Genomic DNA, 15,899 nt, shown 5'->3' with positions numbered 1-15,899 from the left:
CAAGCTGGAGCTGTGCTCTGGCTTCTTGCTTAGCTAGATTATTAATTACTACAACCTTCCAACTGCTTTCCCTGATTCCTTCATAATTCTCCACCCAGCAGCACAAGTCAGAGCCTGAAAACCCTCTAACCAACCACTCCCCATCCCACTCAGTAAACCCACAGTCCTTCCCATGGCTGTATGGTCCCACCGTATGGCCCCTCTCTGCACTCACCCCACCCCTCTCACCTCACTCCTCATGCTCCAGCCAGCTGGGCTCTTTGCTGACCCTTAAACAGCCCAGCATGCTCCCACCTTCAGCCTTTGCCCTGGCCCTTCTGCCTGGAACATTCCCCCAGGATGCCATGTGGCTATCATGGTCAACCTTCTTCAAACCTTGTTTAAATGTTACCTCTTCAAGGAACCCTACTTGAAATGCCACTCTGCTTTGCTGCGGCCCTCCTGACCACCTCACCCTCCTCTTTTCGTTTTCCCCTTAGCATGTCATCTTCTAGGATACCATATTATGATTTACTTATTTATAATATTTATTTTCCATGTCTCCTCCATCCCCAACCCCAAGAGCCTAGCAGAGTGCGTGGCACTTAATAAATATTTCCTGAATATATGAATTTCTAGGAAGGACCATGGCTTTGATCAGATTATCAAAAGAGTTTTGTGGTCCAAAAACCATTAAAAACATAAAACACTTCCAAGTACTAAAGCTGTCTGAGAACAGACAAACCATTGTTCCAGGCCTCAAAGTGCCTTTCTGAGCAGGCACACAGCAACAGAACCAAATATATATTGCCCTTAGTTTTTCCCAGTTCCCTCATGACTTAGCAGTGTTGGGAGGGTCCCCTCCCCTGGTCTTGGGAGCCCCTGAATGCCAGCCAGGCAGCAGCTTCCAGACCCCAGGAGAGAGCTCCCCCAGCAGCGGCATAGAGAGGAGAGACACCAGGAGCTTTACCACTCAAGTGGGCACTGTATGTGAAGTACGTGCTGGGAGCAACAAGAACAGCAGTAAATACAGAACAGAAAATAACGATCTTTGAAATGACAACAAACAGGAGACATTATCTAAGCACTAACACCGAAGGAGGTGGCCGCCCAGACTCTGCTGGGCAGCTCCTCAGGAGAGAGAGGCCGACTTCTTTCCAGGCCTGGTCTTCAGTCCTTGTAACTTTTCATCTTTCAGCGCCTTCAAGAAGTTATCTGCAGGAGAGCAAAATAAACAGCTGTGGTAGAGATCAGGGCTTTCTCTAACACTCTGAAGCAGGCTTTGGGGAGCAACTGTGCGCTCCCTCCACAAGCGCCAGACCCATCGTGATCCAAGATGGGCGGAAGAAACCCCACAGCCAAAACACATGTAAGTGGAGGATGCATAGCTGAGAAATCCAGGACTTCTTAGAAAAGCCCACGTTTTCTGGGGTTTGTTTTCTTCCCAAGGCTGTGGGGAAGGGGACATTATAGAGTGCCTGGTGAATTGGGGACTGTGGGGACGTTACAGGGTGCCTGGATTGGGGACCATACCCATGGTCACATGGACCTAAACGTTTAGGTTACTCCCCCTCCCTGTGTGGCAGGGGGACCAATTTAACCTGTTTTATATAATAGTGGGGATGGTCTTTCTAAAACCATCTGCCCTCCTCCGGTGGTCAAGTGCTAGCCTTAGCCAGAACAAAGTCTACAGAACAGTCTATGGCTACTGAACATTCTACAGTGCAACAGGTCTTTCTAGGAGTTGAATCGGATTGAACAACTTTACTCTCCAACAGGGAGGAATCAGTTGGCTTGCGTGCTAGAGGACCCCTGCCCACATCAGCACACCTGGTCTGCCCTGGTCCAGATCCCTAAGACTTCAGACTTAAGATCAGGTGGCAGAGTCCAGGACCCTAGTGAGAGGGCTACCAGGGCCAGAGCTGGGGGTCAGAGGGAGGCTACCTTCCAGCATTGAGACATGGAGGGGCCCAAAGCCCCTCAGAGAACGTCCTAGGGCCTTCTGGGTCTTGCACAATTCCCACCTCCCGGTAAGACACTCCAGCTGATCCTAACCTACTTCCCTCTTCCTTTCATCGAGGACCCCAGTTTAAGGTAAGTGTTCTAGCTCAGGTCTTTAGAGATAGGGGCTATCCCGTGAGTGAAGCCCCAGGGGTGGGAGTATTACCATGCTGGAGGCTTAAAGTTCAGGATGGGGGTTGTGGTGTGGATGGAGTTCCAGGTTTGGAGGCTCAGACTCCAGACTACCGAAATCGCTCAGGATGGAGGGAGGATGAGTTTGGGACCAAAGGGTCCGTGAAGTCCAGATTTGTGGTAGGGGAAGGAGTCGGTTGAAATCCAGGATGGGGGAGTCTGGGTTCTGGGAGATCGATTATCCATTTGGGATCTGGGACTCCTGGAGGCTGGAGTCTGAGCCCAGGCCACACTGCAGGGGAAGGGATAAGGGGAGCATGGAGCCAAGGAGGGAGCCAAGGCAGGCTAGGGGTGGGCTCAGGTGGCCCCAGCGAGGTCACGCACAGCGCTGGGAGTCAAAGCCGTCCCCAGTGATGGTGAGCAGCTCCAGCTCCTTAATCCGGATCTCCAGCTCGCACAGCTCCTCGGGGTGAGAGGCAGAGGCGAGCCCGGGGGTCGTGGGACCGCGGGTCAGGGGCGACACCGCCACCTCGGGCCCCGGCGGCGAGTAGAAGAAGCGCAGAGGCTCGTAGGGGATGGAGGCCAGGCCGGAGGGCCAGGGCGGGGGGCAGGGACGCTCGCTGGGGGGCCCCAGGCCGGGCGGCGGTGGGGGCGCTGGGGCCGGGGGCGCCTGGGGCAGGGCCCGACCGGCCGGCGCCCCGCCCGCCTTCAGCGGCACGAAGAGCTTCTTCCAGATGTTGAAGTCGCTGAGCGGGGACGAGGACACGCCGCGGTCGTAGAGGGACGGGAAGTATAGGGGCGGGGCGGGCCGCTGGCTCATCGTGGGGCTCTGACTGCCGCGCCGCCCCTTCGGCATCGTTTGAATGGGAGGCTGCGTGGGAGGAACCCCGCGCCGGGCGCCCGCGCCCGCCGCCCCGAGTCGCCGGGGTTCTGAGGTTCCACCCGCCCCGCGCCGAGGGAGCGCGCCCCACCTCCGCCCGGCCCCGCCCCGAACACGGGGTTCCAAAGGCCGGCCGGCCCCGCCCCCGGCGCCCGGCCCCGCCCCCGGCGCCCGGCCCCGCCCCTGGAGTGAGAGGCCTGCCGCGGGGCGGGGATGAGCGGTCTGCGCGGTAAGGCGCCGCCCAACCCCTTGGTTTCCGCTCCGCCCGGCGATCGCCCAGCACCTTCGACGACAGCATCCCCGCCCCACCCCGATCCTCCAGCCCCCCGCCCTGCCCCGCCGCTCGACTCCTCCCAGCGCCCCTGAATTCCGCAAGCCTGGCTCCGGCGCAGAAAGCAGGGAGCTGTCCAAAAAGATGATTTAAAATTACAGTGACGACTTTGGGGCTCCTTTGAGCTTCCAAAACTTGTCTTTTTGCACACTAGAGTTGAGAACCACCAACCAGACAAATTAAATGAAATCTTTAATTTCTAAAGAGTCCAGCGTGCCGCCTTCCAATACACCTGCTTAAAACTATGGTCTCAGAAGCTGTAAATATTTACAAAGAACAGCAAAATCTTACTAAGTTTGTTTTGTGTTCTGAGAGCTTGGCTTGGTAACCATCAGGTTGGAGGCCCCAAAATATGGTCAAACAGAAATGCAGGTTGCACCCCATTTGCAGTCAAATATGGCTGGAGAGAAATGGGGGTTAAACTCCATTTGCAGCTAGGGTTCTACTAAACTGCTGCCAGCCTCAGGAGAATTACATTGACCATTAGAAGGAATGTTCCAATTATGTAAGATCATTTATGAAGTGCACTTAAAGACAAAGCCTTCAAAATCCCAAAATAGCCTTATTGAAAGTTTCATTACAAAAAGCTAATGAAAAATCAAGATATAAAAGGTACCTAAAACAAAAGACTACACAATAGTCTGTTAAATTGATGCCTTTACAGACGCCCCGGTATCTACCTTTGAAGGAGGGCCCTGTATGAGCCCTTCCCAGAGTTAATGAGACTGAGAGATTTTCTGGTAAACTGCTACATAATCCCTTAAATAGTCAATGGGAAACTAAAATTAAAAATTAATGAGTTGTTTAATACAGCCAGAAATATTTACTGTTTGTCCAGGCTCAAACTTGACAAGATATTTGAAAGGATTTAGTAATTTATGATCAGAAATTTTGCCAAATTGGAAGCTGATATTCAGAGCCTGTTAGGAATTTTTTTAATCAGCCTTCTTCCTTAGGTTAAAATAAAACTAGGTACCAGAGGGAAAGAAGCAAATTAGGGATGATGTAGTTGGATGGGTAGATCAACTTATGATATCATTTAAGTTACAACCCAATTTCTGAGGAATTGAGAGCAACTGTCCTTATCTTACAAATCTTTGCAAAACTGGAAATGCAGCTCTAGAAGTAGTTCATATTCCACCCATTCCCTTTCACCAATCCCCAAAGACTCCCTTATTTATCTCAAAAGGCTTGTAACCTCCCTGGAAACTGTTATCTAGACCATCACCAACTTCTGAGACTGAAGATTAAAAAAAACAAAAACAAAGAAAAAGAGTCAGTCTGCTGTAGAAGCCCCCTTATCCAAAATCTAGCATCTTAAGTGTCTTGTCCACTAATGTAGAAAAAAGCTTTTGCCATCTAAGCAGATAACCTTAATTTATTCCATCTGCAGAAATGAAATTTCAATTCAATTATTTTTCATAACTAGTGAGCTTTGTATTACGGTACTTGATTCATGGCAGTCATTTTAAAACAATAGCTATGGGGTGTCTATGTATGTGTGTCTATATATATGTATGCTATATGTATGTGATATTTTTCTACCTGTGGATGGTATAATTTCTAAAAGAGCTCTATTTAGTTGGCTTAAAATAAGCACTTATATAAATTATTTCTAAATATAATAGAAGTTAATCCAAGTGAATTTCAGGATCACATGATCTAGGAAAATATTCAGTATTAAAGCTAATTTAAGTTTGTTATCTTTAGAGTTGTAAGCATTAAATGTACAACTTTTGTTCTACCTAGTTTTACCAAAAGCCAAGCAAATTTATGTTATCTCTTTTATAAAATTTGGCAGCAAAAAATTGATGGCTGACTTTGTCTATTGACTCATGAAATTTTTGTAGATAATCTAAACATAATTTTTGGGAACAAGTAAACTAAATAGATGTAAGTAAGATTAAAGGGTTTTTAGGTGAACTTTTTAACAATAATTATGTCTTATGGTATATGTACTTAAAAATATCTTCAAAACGTTTTGGTAACTTGAAACCTTAGAGTTTTGCGAAATTAAGTGATAGAAATTTATTGAGTATCTAGATTATTTCCAAATAAGATAAAATATTAGACATTAATTAATAAACATAGGTTTATCTATTTTTGGCTTTGATACCAGCTCAAGACAAGGTTGTCATAAGGGAAGCCATATTGTAGAAAAGAAAAACTCTATTGTAACTTTGAATGAGCTCTGACAAACTAACCTAGCCGGATATGCACCCTCCAGGAGATCTAACTGCTCTGTAGATTTCACGACCCCTACTTGTGCATGTACCTCCCAGCTGGGATAAGATGATAACTTTGTTTTTTTGAGTTCCTTAGGAATGTGATGACCCCTGAACAGAGAATCTATGCTGATAGCCATCATCAGTGAAAACTGAAAGATCTGGTGTGGCACTCCCAGTGTGTAACACCAGAAGGTCAACATTCCTAACCCCCTTCCCAATAACCCACTGGCCCATATGACTGCTGTAAGATTTTGTGCCCCCTTAAGATGGTTGTTTTGGACATGAGTCGGCCATCTTCTCTCTTGCTAGCAAGCTGTAATAAAAAGTCCATTTTCTTCTACCACCTTGCCTCTTGACTATTGGCATGTCTTGTGGCGAGTAGAAGGCCCTACGTTGGGTGGTAACAGCTTCTTATTAGAGAAAAAGTTAAAATATTTGGGTTTATTAATAAACATGTTTTGTGTCATGCTGAGAAATTTTCTATGAGAAAGCACATTTCTATATAGTATTTAAAGTCTGCCAATCCATAGAATGCCAACGTTAAAGATGGTTCATAATTGCTTACTTCTTAGTTTTTACTAAAAATTAAGGCTAGAAGCCTTAAGGGATAAGAATTCTAAATTAATATATGTGATTAAAGCTACTAAAAATTTATAAGGTAAACATCTCTGTATACAAGGAAAGTAAGATGTATGTTTTCAGTAAAGAAGGTATAAGTAATGGAGATATTTTTGTTTGTTTTGTTAAGAAAGTAAATTCGTCCTAAAGTGAAACTGGTTATGGGGAAGAAGAAAGAACAAATTCTGGATGTAAAAAAGAAAGTTTGTGGAAGAGGAGCCCTGAGAAAAGAGTTTTGTGCATAGATAGGTTGGCTAAGATTGAAATGAATTTAATTAAGTAAATGAGTTTTAATATCAAAAGTAAGCTGGTGCAAAATAAGAATTTGGTTTTCTCTCTCAAAAGGTTAATTTCCTTGGACTTTTAGTCTGCTCTTGATAAAGAGATTATGAAAGGTTTTTCTTTACCCTTGAGTAAGTCTACATAAAAGGCAGAAATTTTATGTTTTGTCCAAATAATTTCCTATGTTCAAAATGCTGAAGTCTCTCTATTGAGAGCTAAGTTTGTTTTTTTTTAAACTGTTTAACTCTCTATGTTTGCCTTTAACATCTTCTGTTGTCAATTTGGTTAAATGGATAACTAAGCATTGTTTCACAGTGACCTATGATCCTATTTGACCAAATGTTTTAAAACATTTTGATATTTTTGACAAACTTCCCAAAAATTCAAATCCTAAACAAAATCGTTCTTTTGACCTGAAAGTAACTTTGAGAATTTCCAGAAGATCCCTGGAACTTCTCAAATAATTTGTTCTCTCTTCTTATAAAACAGGAAATATTAAACTAATCAGGCTTGTTTGGTATGTTAAATTGCATGGGAAGCATTGTCAAATAAGTGATGATAAACCTTTCTAGGTTATATTGTATGGGTGAATATTATTAATATAAACGTTTTAGAAATTATATGAAATTTTTAAAATTCTAATATGTCCTCATATAATATTATCACTTGTAATTCTAGTTATTATCTTAAAATGTTATATGTCCCAGAAATAACCAAATTTCCTTGTTAATTGCATTGTAATCAGATCTTTAACCATGCTACTTTAAGTCTTTTGTCATCTATAGATATTGTTTTACTCTGATGCTTTTGCAGAAATGTTTCATCTTCAGAGAGAGTTATGGAAAGGACTCTGACCCTTACTCCAGAATACAGGTTTCTGATAAAGTTTCAGATCATAAAACTGAACTGGGTAAGAAATTACAGAATTCTAATGGAGAGACTGATGGCTTCATAAAATCTCTAACAAAAGATCAAAAACCAATATTAATTACATGGGACTACATAAATGAGGAGGATGCTCTAATGTTTTGTTTTTCCAGATTTAAAGAAATCTTTTCTCTTAAGCTATCTACAATTTGCTAAGATATACCTTTGTGAACAAAGATGAAATATTTACTTTTTCTCCCTACCTGATCCCTCCAGAATTCAGAAACTCTCAGTGAGTATTCTTATATTCACTTACAGAAATAATCAGATGAAGTTTTTAATATAAACAAATCAGTTTTACTGTGATTATCTTTGGTTAACAAAAGTTCGGGTAACTGTGTAGAGAAAAATTATGTTGCACCTTTGTAGATGTTGGATTCTAGTCCTGTAAATTGTCTTGAGGTTTTGTTAAATACCTATATACCGGACTCCCTGGCCCAAGGTATTATTTTTGATCTCGCCAACTGTTTGCAGTGCCCTCTTTGGAAAACATGAACTGACCCCACATGGGATGATCACTGGCAGATCAGTGTCTACTGGTATATAACCTTCTGCTGATCCCTTGTTGTCTTATGCTAGTATGACCAGCTACTGTAAGTCTCTAATGTCTTATACTTAACCCTATCATCAACAGCTTAAAAAGCTTTCCCAGATTCCAATTCAAAGGGTCCTGTTGGTCACATTCTAGAGCCTGGTGACTAGATATTCTGGAGGCATCATCAGAGGAAGACAGCCCTTGAGTCCCATTGGAAAGGACCTTACCAATGCTCCTAACCACTGACACTGCTGCAGAATTAGAAGGCATTTAACCTTGGAGATACATTTCACAGCTAAAGTCGTCTCCACCTGACATCCTGTCCTGTACAAATGCTGGAGGCTTCCAAATCAAATTGTCTAGGAAGAGAAGATGCTGACATCTGAGTCAGACAGCTTTCCCAAGATGGCTGGACTAGGCCTGTACACCTTTTACTCACTGTTGCTTCTGACCTTATTTTCTCTCTCTTTCTTGGAAAGACAATACTCTTATCTGTATCTCCCAATCTATCACAAAAGGGAGAAATCTTTCTGACTTTTTCATTTGTCATCTGAAGCCTCATTCTGTGCATGAATCTAGAGATCTTTTAGTACATTTAATTACCAATCTATCCACCATTCCTCTCCTAATTCATTGTGCTAAGTGTCTAGCACTTTTCATTTAACCAGTCAAATCTCCAGAGATTTAAGAGGTAACACTTGTAACTGTTGTAACCATCTTGTTTTACTTGGGTGAACACCTTCGGCAAGGTAGAGAGAACTAGACAGAATTTGGGCACAAGCTGAATGGTTAAATGCAGTGCCTACTGATATCTTGTGGTTCTTTGATCATTTCAGCTGGCTGCCCTCAGGTATCACCTCCTGGTTCAGATCTATTCTCCAATTTGGAGTTGGCATTCTTTTTGTTATTATAGGAATTCTTTTGTTGTAAAATTTTGACTCTTCTGCATGGCTTGACGTTATAAAAACACCACTTAGATAATGGTCACTCAGCACTTTGAAATGATTGCTAAGGTGTATGAAAACTTCAAGGAACAGCAGAAGATGTTTACCCTTAAAAGAACTTGACGGCAGAGGCTTCTTCTGCTCTGGTACCCTTGTGGCTCAAACGTGGCCTGAGGCTCCTAAGGAAACTGCTTTCCCTCCTATGTGGGATGTGACATACCAGAAATGAGCCTTTCTGGTGATGGGGGACCAATGATGCTTTGATGATTGATCAGCAATGCTTTCCAATAGTCGATCAGCAATGCCTTCCAGTGTTTGATCAGTGATGTTTCAGAGAAAGCTCTTGATCAAAAGGGGAACATGTGAACGATGACATGAGTGGAGCCATATAAACAATAGAGCCGGAGCAGCCATTTCAGAGCAATTGCCTTACATGTCTTGTTTTCTTTATCTTCCAAACTGGACCAAACCGCCAACATTCTAAGAAGTGAGTAAGGACAGGAATCTCCTGTCTGTGAGAACTGATAGAACTGGACTTCGCTGATGACCAGATTGCTAACCAATCAATGAAATATGAGTCTTGCCTTTTGCCTGATAACTGAATCTCAAGCCAATCACTGAAGTACAAACCCAGCCTCATCTCCTCCAGCACCAATGAACTCTTCTTTAACACAGCTCACCTCATCCTCCCTTTTCCCCATGAAAACCCTACCCCTCTCCTGTAATCGGGACACTATTTGGGTTTTTACCTGAATCTGTGCTCCCTGAATTGCAATTCTTTGATCCCAAATAAATGCTTTGCCTCTTAAACTGGTTTCTGTTTTTGCAGGCTGACAATCATTTGGAGGATATTGCTTTAGGTCTGGTGGCCAGGGGGGCTTGCTAACTCTGCACCTTTGAATGGAGCTCACCCACCCAGCACAAGGCCCAGTGGGAAGACCACAGACCTTGTCTGCAGGGAAAGGGCTTTTACTGGCACTGTGAAGAAGGAGTCAAGGACAGGCCTGGTCCTTCCTCCGAACTCGTCAATCAGAGCAGTCACTCCTCCACTCTCAAGAGGAGAGGGGCCAGGAGTGTCAACTTAAGAAACATGAAAGGTGGAGGTTACTCTCAACACTCGGACTTAAACTCTCTATTTAACCTAGGCTGCCTCTCCACAGTTGGGGTTTATAATTTCCATTGCCACAGCCCTCTGCAGCCAGGAGGTCCTGGGAGAACCTGGGGTGCTGTTTATCTGGTTCCCTCGGTCATCAGGCTACTGGAGACAGTACAGAGAGCCTCCTCTGGACCTGCTCCCCTGGAAGCCCCACGTCCCCTCCATCCTTTTAGCTCTGCGTCTAGACACACTGCCACCGATTACACCTTAGCCAAGTTCTCGGCCTCTTTAGGGGTATGTCATGATTTGCCATGCCTGCCTTGACTCTGGATGGCTTTTAGGGACTTGTAGTGCTTGTGGCTTGGAATACCACAGAATTGTTATGGAGTGAATGTATGGAGTTTGTGTCTCCCCCTAAATTCATATGTTGAAATCCTAACCCACAATGTGAGGGTATTAGGAAGGGGGACCATTGGGAGGTGATCACAGCATGAGGACAGAGCCCCTGTGAATAGGATTAGTGCCCTTAGAAAAGAGACCCCAGAGAGCTCCCTTGCCCCTTCCACCATGTGAGGACACAGTGAGAAGATGGCCGCCCATGAGCCAGGAAGCAGGTTCTCACCAGACACCAAATATGCTGGAGCTGTGACCTTGGACCTCCCAGTCTCCAGAACGGGGAGAAATACATGTTTAATACCAGCCTAAATGAACTAATACAGGAGTCGGGTTTGAACCCAGGACTCTTTGTGACTCTAGGAAAGTCATGTCAGCTCTCTGAACCTCAATTTTCTGATCTATAAAATGAAGACAATATCTACTTCGCAGGATTGATGTATCTAATAAAAATATGTATAAGCAGTACTTGGGACATATGGTGGGTGCTCAGTGAATTGTGGCTATGATTATTACACAGTGATACATGAATTCCTTAAATTCATCAGTAAGCCCTGGTGAACTGATGAGGAATGTGGAGCAGGGGTCCCTCCCGGAAAACTAAACCCACTCCAGGCAATTTAGTGAGCCCTCTATCCTAGAAGCTGATTACCTGTGGTCCTGCTGAGGACAGTGATGGTAAACACATAAGTAAATGCTACTATGGGCCAGGTACTTGTCTTAACTCATTCCATCTTTCTAACAACCCCAAGTAGTGGGTGTTATTATCCCCATTTTCCAGAGGAGGAAACTGAGGCACATAAGGTTCAGTAACTTGCCTGAGGTTCTGGGGCTGTTAGCACCAGAGCTGGCACTGCAGACAGGCAGGCTGGACCCAGTGCTCCACCTCTTCACCACTCCTTCCCACAGCCTCCCAACAGTCCCCCAGCCCTCAGGGCAAGGCCACCTTCATGGCCTCTGGCCTCCCATCCTCTTCCTGGCAGGGGGCTGGCTCTAACTAAAAGTTGTTTGTGCCACAACTAAGGGCCCAGCTATTTTGGGAAGCATGGAACAGTCTTTTCTTTATTAGTCATCTGAATTAACCATTGTGTTGGTCTGACCTGGGGGCCCACGCATTCCCACGTCCCTTCACAAGGCCCACTGTTTCAAGAGTTTCTGAAAAGCCGCAGCCCCACCCTTATTCCTGTTTCCCTTGGTAGATGTGCTCCTATGCACTTGTAGAGGAGGCGAACTTTTTAATAAACTTCAGCCTGAGAGGCAGTTTGGTGGAATGAAGAGACTTGGAAGATGAGAGAGCTGAATTTAAGTCCCATCAACCAGCATCAACTAGCTGTGCAACCTTGGGTAAAATAATGGTAGCTAACACATACTGACCCCTTACTATAATGCATTCTCATGTTATCCTGACACCAACACTTAGGGTAGGTCTGTCAGAGTTTTCTGTTCATGAGCAACAGAGGTTGATACTGAGAATTTATACGGAGGGCTATGAGATAGCTTGTGGGATTGAAAGCTTAAGAATTAGGTTTAGAAGGTACAGGACAACTTTAGGGATCTAGGTAACGGAAAGGAATCAATAGCCTCTTCAGTATGGCCACTGGGGTGATAGACGCTGTTGGCTGGCTATTCTCAATGACAATTTTTAACCTTTTTCCCTTGCTGCCTTCCCTTATAGAGGCTGGAAAAATTAAATAGTAGCTTTGCCAGTTCCCCTTTCAGCTAGGGGTGGCCATGAGACACAGTTCTAGCCAGAAGATAAGGCCAGAAGATAAGGCCAGAAGATAGCTGGGAGCTTTCTGGGGAAGATTTTACTTTCCTGACAAGAAGAACAGAAACAACTGAAGCTTTCCCTTCATCTCCTCTTCCTTCCTTGAACTGGATGTAATGCTGGAACTTCTGGAGTCACTTTGTGATCATGAGCGAAAGACCAAGAATATCATAAAAATACCAGCCCAGACATCAGTGAGCAGCTGAACCAATGCCAGCAGCTGCCGACTTCCAGATTGTTTGTGTGAGAAAACCAGACTCTATTGGATTTAGCTACTTGAAGTGGGTTGTCTGTCACTTGTAGCCTTCCTGAGAGACTCACAGCTTCAACCAAAAAAATTTTTTCAGTCCTTGCCTAACTCCACTCAAGACTTAAATTCCAGAAGAGAACATGCCCATCTTTTGGCTAGAGGAGGGTAGGCCACCTTTATTAACAGTCCCACCAAGACTGCACTTAACGAGTAGAAGTGGTACCCAAAAGGAAACTGTGGTTCTGTTACCAGAAAGGAGGGGAACAGATACTGAGTGGCTACAAATCAAATGTCCATTACGGTAGGTACCCTTGTTACAACAGACGATGAGACCGAGGCTCAGAGTGGGGAGGCAGTATGCTCAAGGCCTCAGAGCCAGTCAGTGGCAGAAACATGAAAAAGGACCCTTTACAACCATGCTGCAAGTGTACGGCATTTAAGTAAAGGTCTGTTGTGGCTAGATTTTATTGTAAACCTAAATTAAAAAAACATCTTGAGGCTACTTTATTCACGTCTTATACACATTATTCCCATTCCAATCTTCAGTGATTTTTAACTGCTTCCTATAGCTCCGGAGAAGGGCAGTTTAGTGAGCAATTGTCAGCTAATCTTTCTCACTAGTAGTTATCTTGGTCAGGGGTGCTTGGTTGCAAAGAACAGAAACTTTCTCAAACTAGTTCAAGCAACAAAATGGGGCAGAGGGAGTTATGGTCTGGAGAGACCTTACTGAATCCCCCTGTCCCAGTCGGTGAAATGGGCATGGAGCTGTGATTTGTAAATACTGAGGGGTTTGGGAATAGACAATACTATTCATAGTTCCTGGGAAAAGTGAAGTGAACTTGTACAGATATCGTACTTAGAATAGTGCCTGGCACACAGAAAGCCCTCGTGTTGTGATTGCTACACTCCCTGTGGAAAAATTTAGTGCCAGGTTCTATTTTTGTCTACACTAGCAGAGTTTATGAAGTATAAAGCTAAGTTCCAGTTCTGGCCACAGCACTTTATCACACTGACACATGAGAGGTGCCTAAATTCCAGTAAGGGCCACCACATCTTATCAGCATCAACACTTTAGGTTGCCTGATTTACATATCGGCAAAACCTACAGCCAGATTGAGTGGGGTTAGTTGAGCCACCATGAGCACTGATTGCACATGGGATCGAGATACTGGGGTTGGCTGACTTGCATACAGCCAAGGATGGGAAGAGCAGTACACAAAGGAAGTTGATGACCGAAAAGAAGCTGCCCACCCCACAGGACCAGAATCTTGAGTTTCCAGTCCAGTGCACTTGCTCTCTGCAGGGTGCATGCTGTCCCTCCCCCTCCTAGAGGCTCTAGGCCTCCACAGCCGCTGGCAAAAGGAGAACATCCTCATCTACATCCCACTCTCAGAGGCACCCACCAGAAGTTAAGCCCTGTGGTCATTTATCTTACTCCAAAATAATATAAGAGGGTATAAATAGGAAGCTTTAGTTTAGATAAATAAAAAATTTATGGCGAATAATCCTATAAGTAATTTAGAAAGATCTCTGGTCAGTTTCTACTTATGTCAAAGCCAGTGGACTTGACCCATAGTAATGTGGGTCACTGTAGATTCTTAGACCCCGGTGCCTTTAACAACTCTGGCCTCGTGCCCACTTCCTACTGCCACACTTTACAAAAGCATGACCTCGAGCCTCACAACAATTCTTTGAGGTAGGTGCAAAAGCCCCAGCTCAGAGAGGTTCAAAAAACTTATCCAGAGGGGCCAGCCTGGTGGCGTAGTGGTTATGTTTGCGCGCTCTGCTTCAGCAGCCCCGGGGTTTGCAGGTTCAGATCCCAGGCACGGACCTACACACTGCTCATCAAGCCATGCTGTGGTGGTGTCCCATATACAAAATAGAGGAAGATGGGCACAGATGTTAGCTCAGGGCCAATCTTCCTTAGCAAAAAAAACAAAAAACAAAAAAAACAAAAAACAAAAAAAACAAAAAATTTATCCAGAGACACAGTCAATTAGTGGAGAACACAGGATCTGAACCCAGGTTCCCAACTACAAAACCACACACTTAACTGCTACTCTCCTGAAATGAAGTATTTACAGGAAGCAGCGGGCTTTTGGAAACAGACTGTGGCAAACACAGTGTTCTGAAATTATCTCCTGTTTCCAGAAAGGCCTAACTGGGTTCTGTAAAGCTCACACTGTTGGGTAACCTAACTGTTCAGTAGAAAACAACTGTCCTTACTGTGTTCTTTTCTAAGAAAAGGCAAGAATCAATTTCTTCAAAGCAAAAAAGCACCAGGGTCTCATTTCAGGCTTCTTTCCAAAGTCAGATTGGAGTACATTAAAGGAGTGTGCAAAATAGGGGGCAGCCAAGTAGCCGACTTGGGGAGTTGAGTGTGAATCCTGGACTTGCCAACATACTACCTTGGTGACTGTGAGCAATTCAGCTAACTTCTCCAAATGTAGTTTCCTCTTAAGCAAAGTGAGATGATGATAGGACCAATGAAACTACATGTAAAACTGGAGCCTAGAGCCTCGCACCAGAAGCTACCCCTCAATACAGTAAGCATCAGGTCAGTACTACCCCCGCCGGCTCTGTGCCTTCCCAGCACATCAAGAATCCCTTAGAGAGAACTGTTAGCATTGGTTCACATCTGTTTGCCAGCAACAAAAGCAATGTGAGCTAGTTGTCTTTGAACACTGATGAGGGACTTAGGATGTGCAAGATAAATCACGTGGCCCTTCTGAGGGTCCAGATGTGGAAAGCACGGTTCATACTCTCAATTGGCCCCAAGTCCAAAACACGTGCGCTGGGTAGCCTTTTATCAGGACACACACAGCCTGATGCTGAGTCACGGGGCTGACCGCAAGGACACAGGGGTAATATAGCCAAACCTGGAAGCTCAGTACTTCCAAGATTAAGTTGGACAATGGGGTCAGCATCCTTCCGGACAAATTATGAGTTCCACTTACCTACTCACTGGGGGTGCCTTGCACCCAGAATTACCCCTTTCTCAATATACTCTGACCGCAAAATGGGCACATGACCAAGATGGCAGTCAGAGGGTCTCACCCTGGAATCTGAATCTTGAGAGGGACTTCTGGGACTGCCCAACACCTGGCTTTTTGCAGTCTGGTTGAATTCCCCTAAAAAAGTTCCTCAAGATTTATTTTCTGCTTAAGTGAGCCAAAATTGGCTCTTGTTCCTTCGAACAAAAAAGCCCTATATGAAATGCGCTGCTTTGCTCAGCCAGCGGCTTTGGGCATGGTCAGTACTTCCTCGGGCAGAAAAAGTCACATTGAGGAGAGAGTCAGACCTAATATTTTGTCTTGGAACAGAGATTTAAAGATGATGTCAGGAAAAACATTTAGCACATGGGGAACACAGAGCACCAGGTAATGCTAGGTTTGATGAGGAAGCCTCTATTTGTCTACGTTCAAGTGATGGCATCCACAGAAGAAACTGGTCCTGCCCGAGACCTCCTCCTCCGGTTGCTACCAAGGGGCATGCTGCATATGCTGTTACCCTTGTGGGCCAATAACCACACGCG

The 15,899-nt window shown here is 44.7% G+C and overlaps 1 protein-coding gene across 1 annotated transcript; it reads right to left on the bottom strand.

The window, feature by feature from the left end:
- Window positions 1-881: 881 nt before the first annotated feature.
- C34H11orf91 (chromosome 34 C11orf91 homolog) lies at window positions 882-2,968 on the bottom strand. Its single transcript, XM_004436842.3, has 2 exons — window positions 2,497-2,968; window positions 882-1,194 (listed from the first exon to the last, which is right to left on the bottom strand). The coding sequence occupies exons 1-2, from the start codon at window positions 2,966-2,968 to the stop codon at window positions 1,112-1,114; spliced, it is 555 nt and encodes a 184-aa protein (XP_004436899.1). The 3' UTR covers window positions 882-1,111.
- Between the last annotated feature and the right edge of the window lie 12,931 nt (window positions 2,969-15,899).

This window comes from Ceratotherium simum, chromosome 34 (genome assembly GCF_057802395.1).
Source record: "Ceratotherium simum simum isolate JZ-2026a chromosome 34, ASM5780239v1, whole genome shotgun sequence".
Classification (NCBI taxonomy): Eukaryota; Metazoa; Chordata; class Mammalia; order Perissodactyla; family Rhinocerotidae; genus Ceratotherium; species Ceratotherium simum.
Note: the sequence above shows the minus strand (reverse complement) of the source record. Positions and strands in the feature narration are given on the sequence as shown.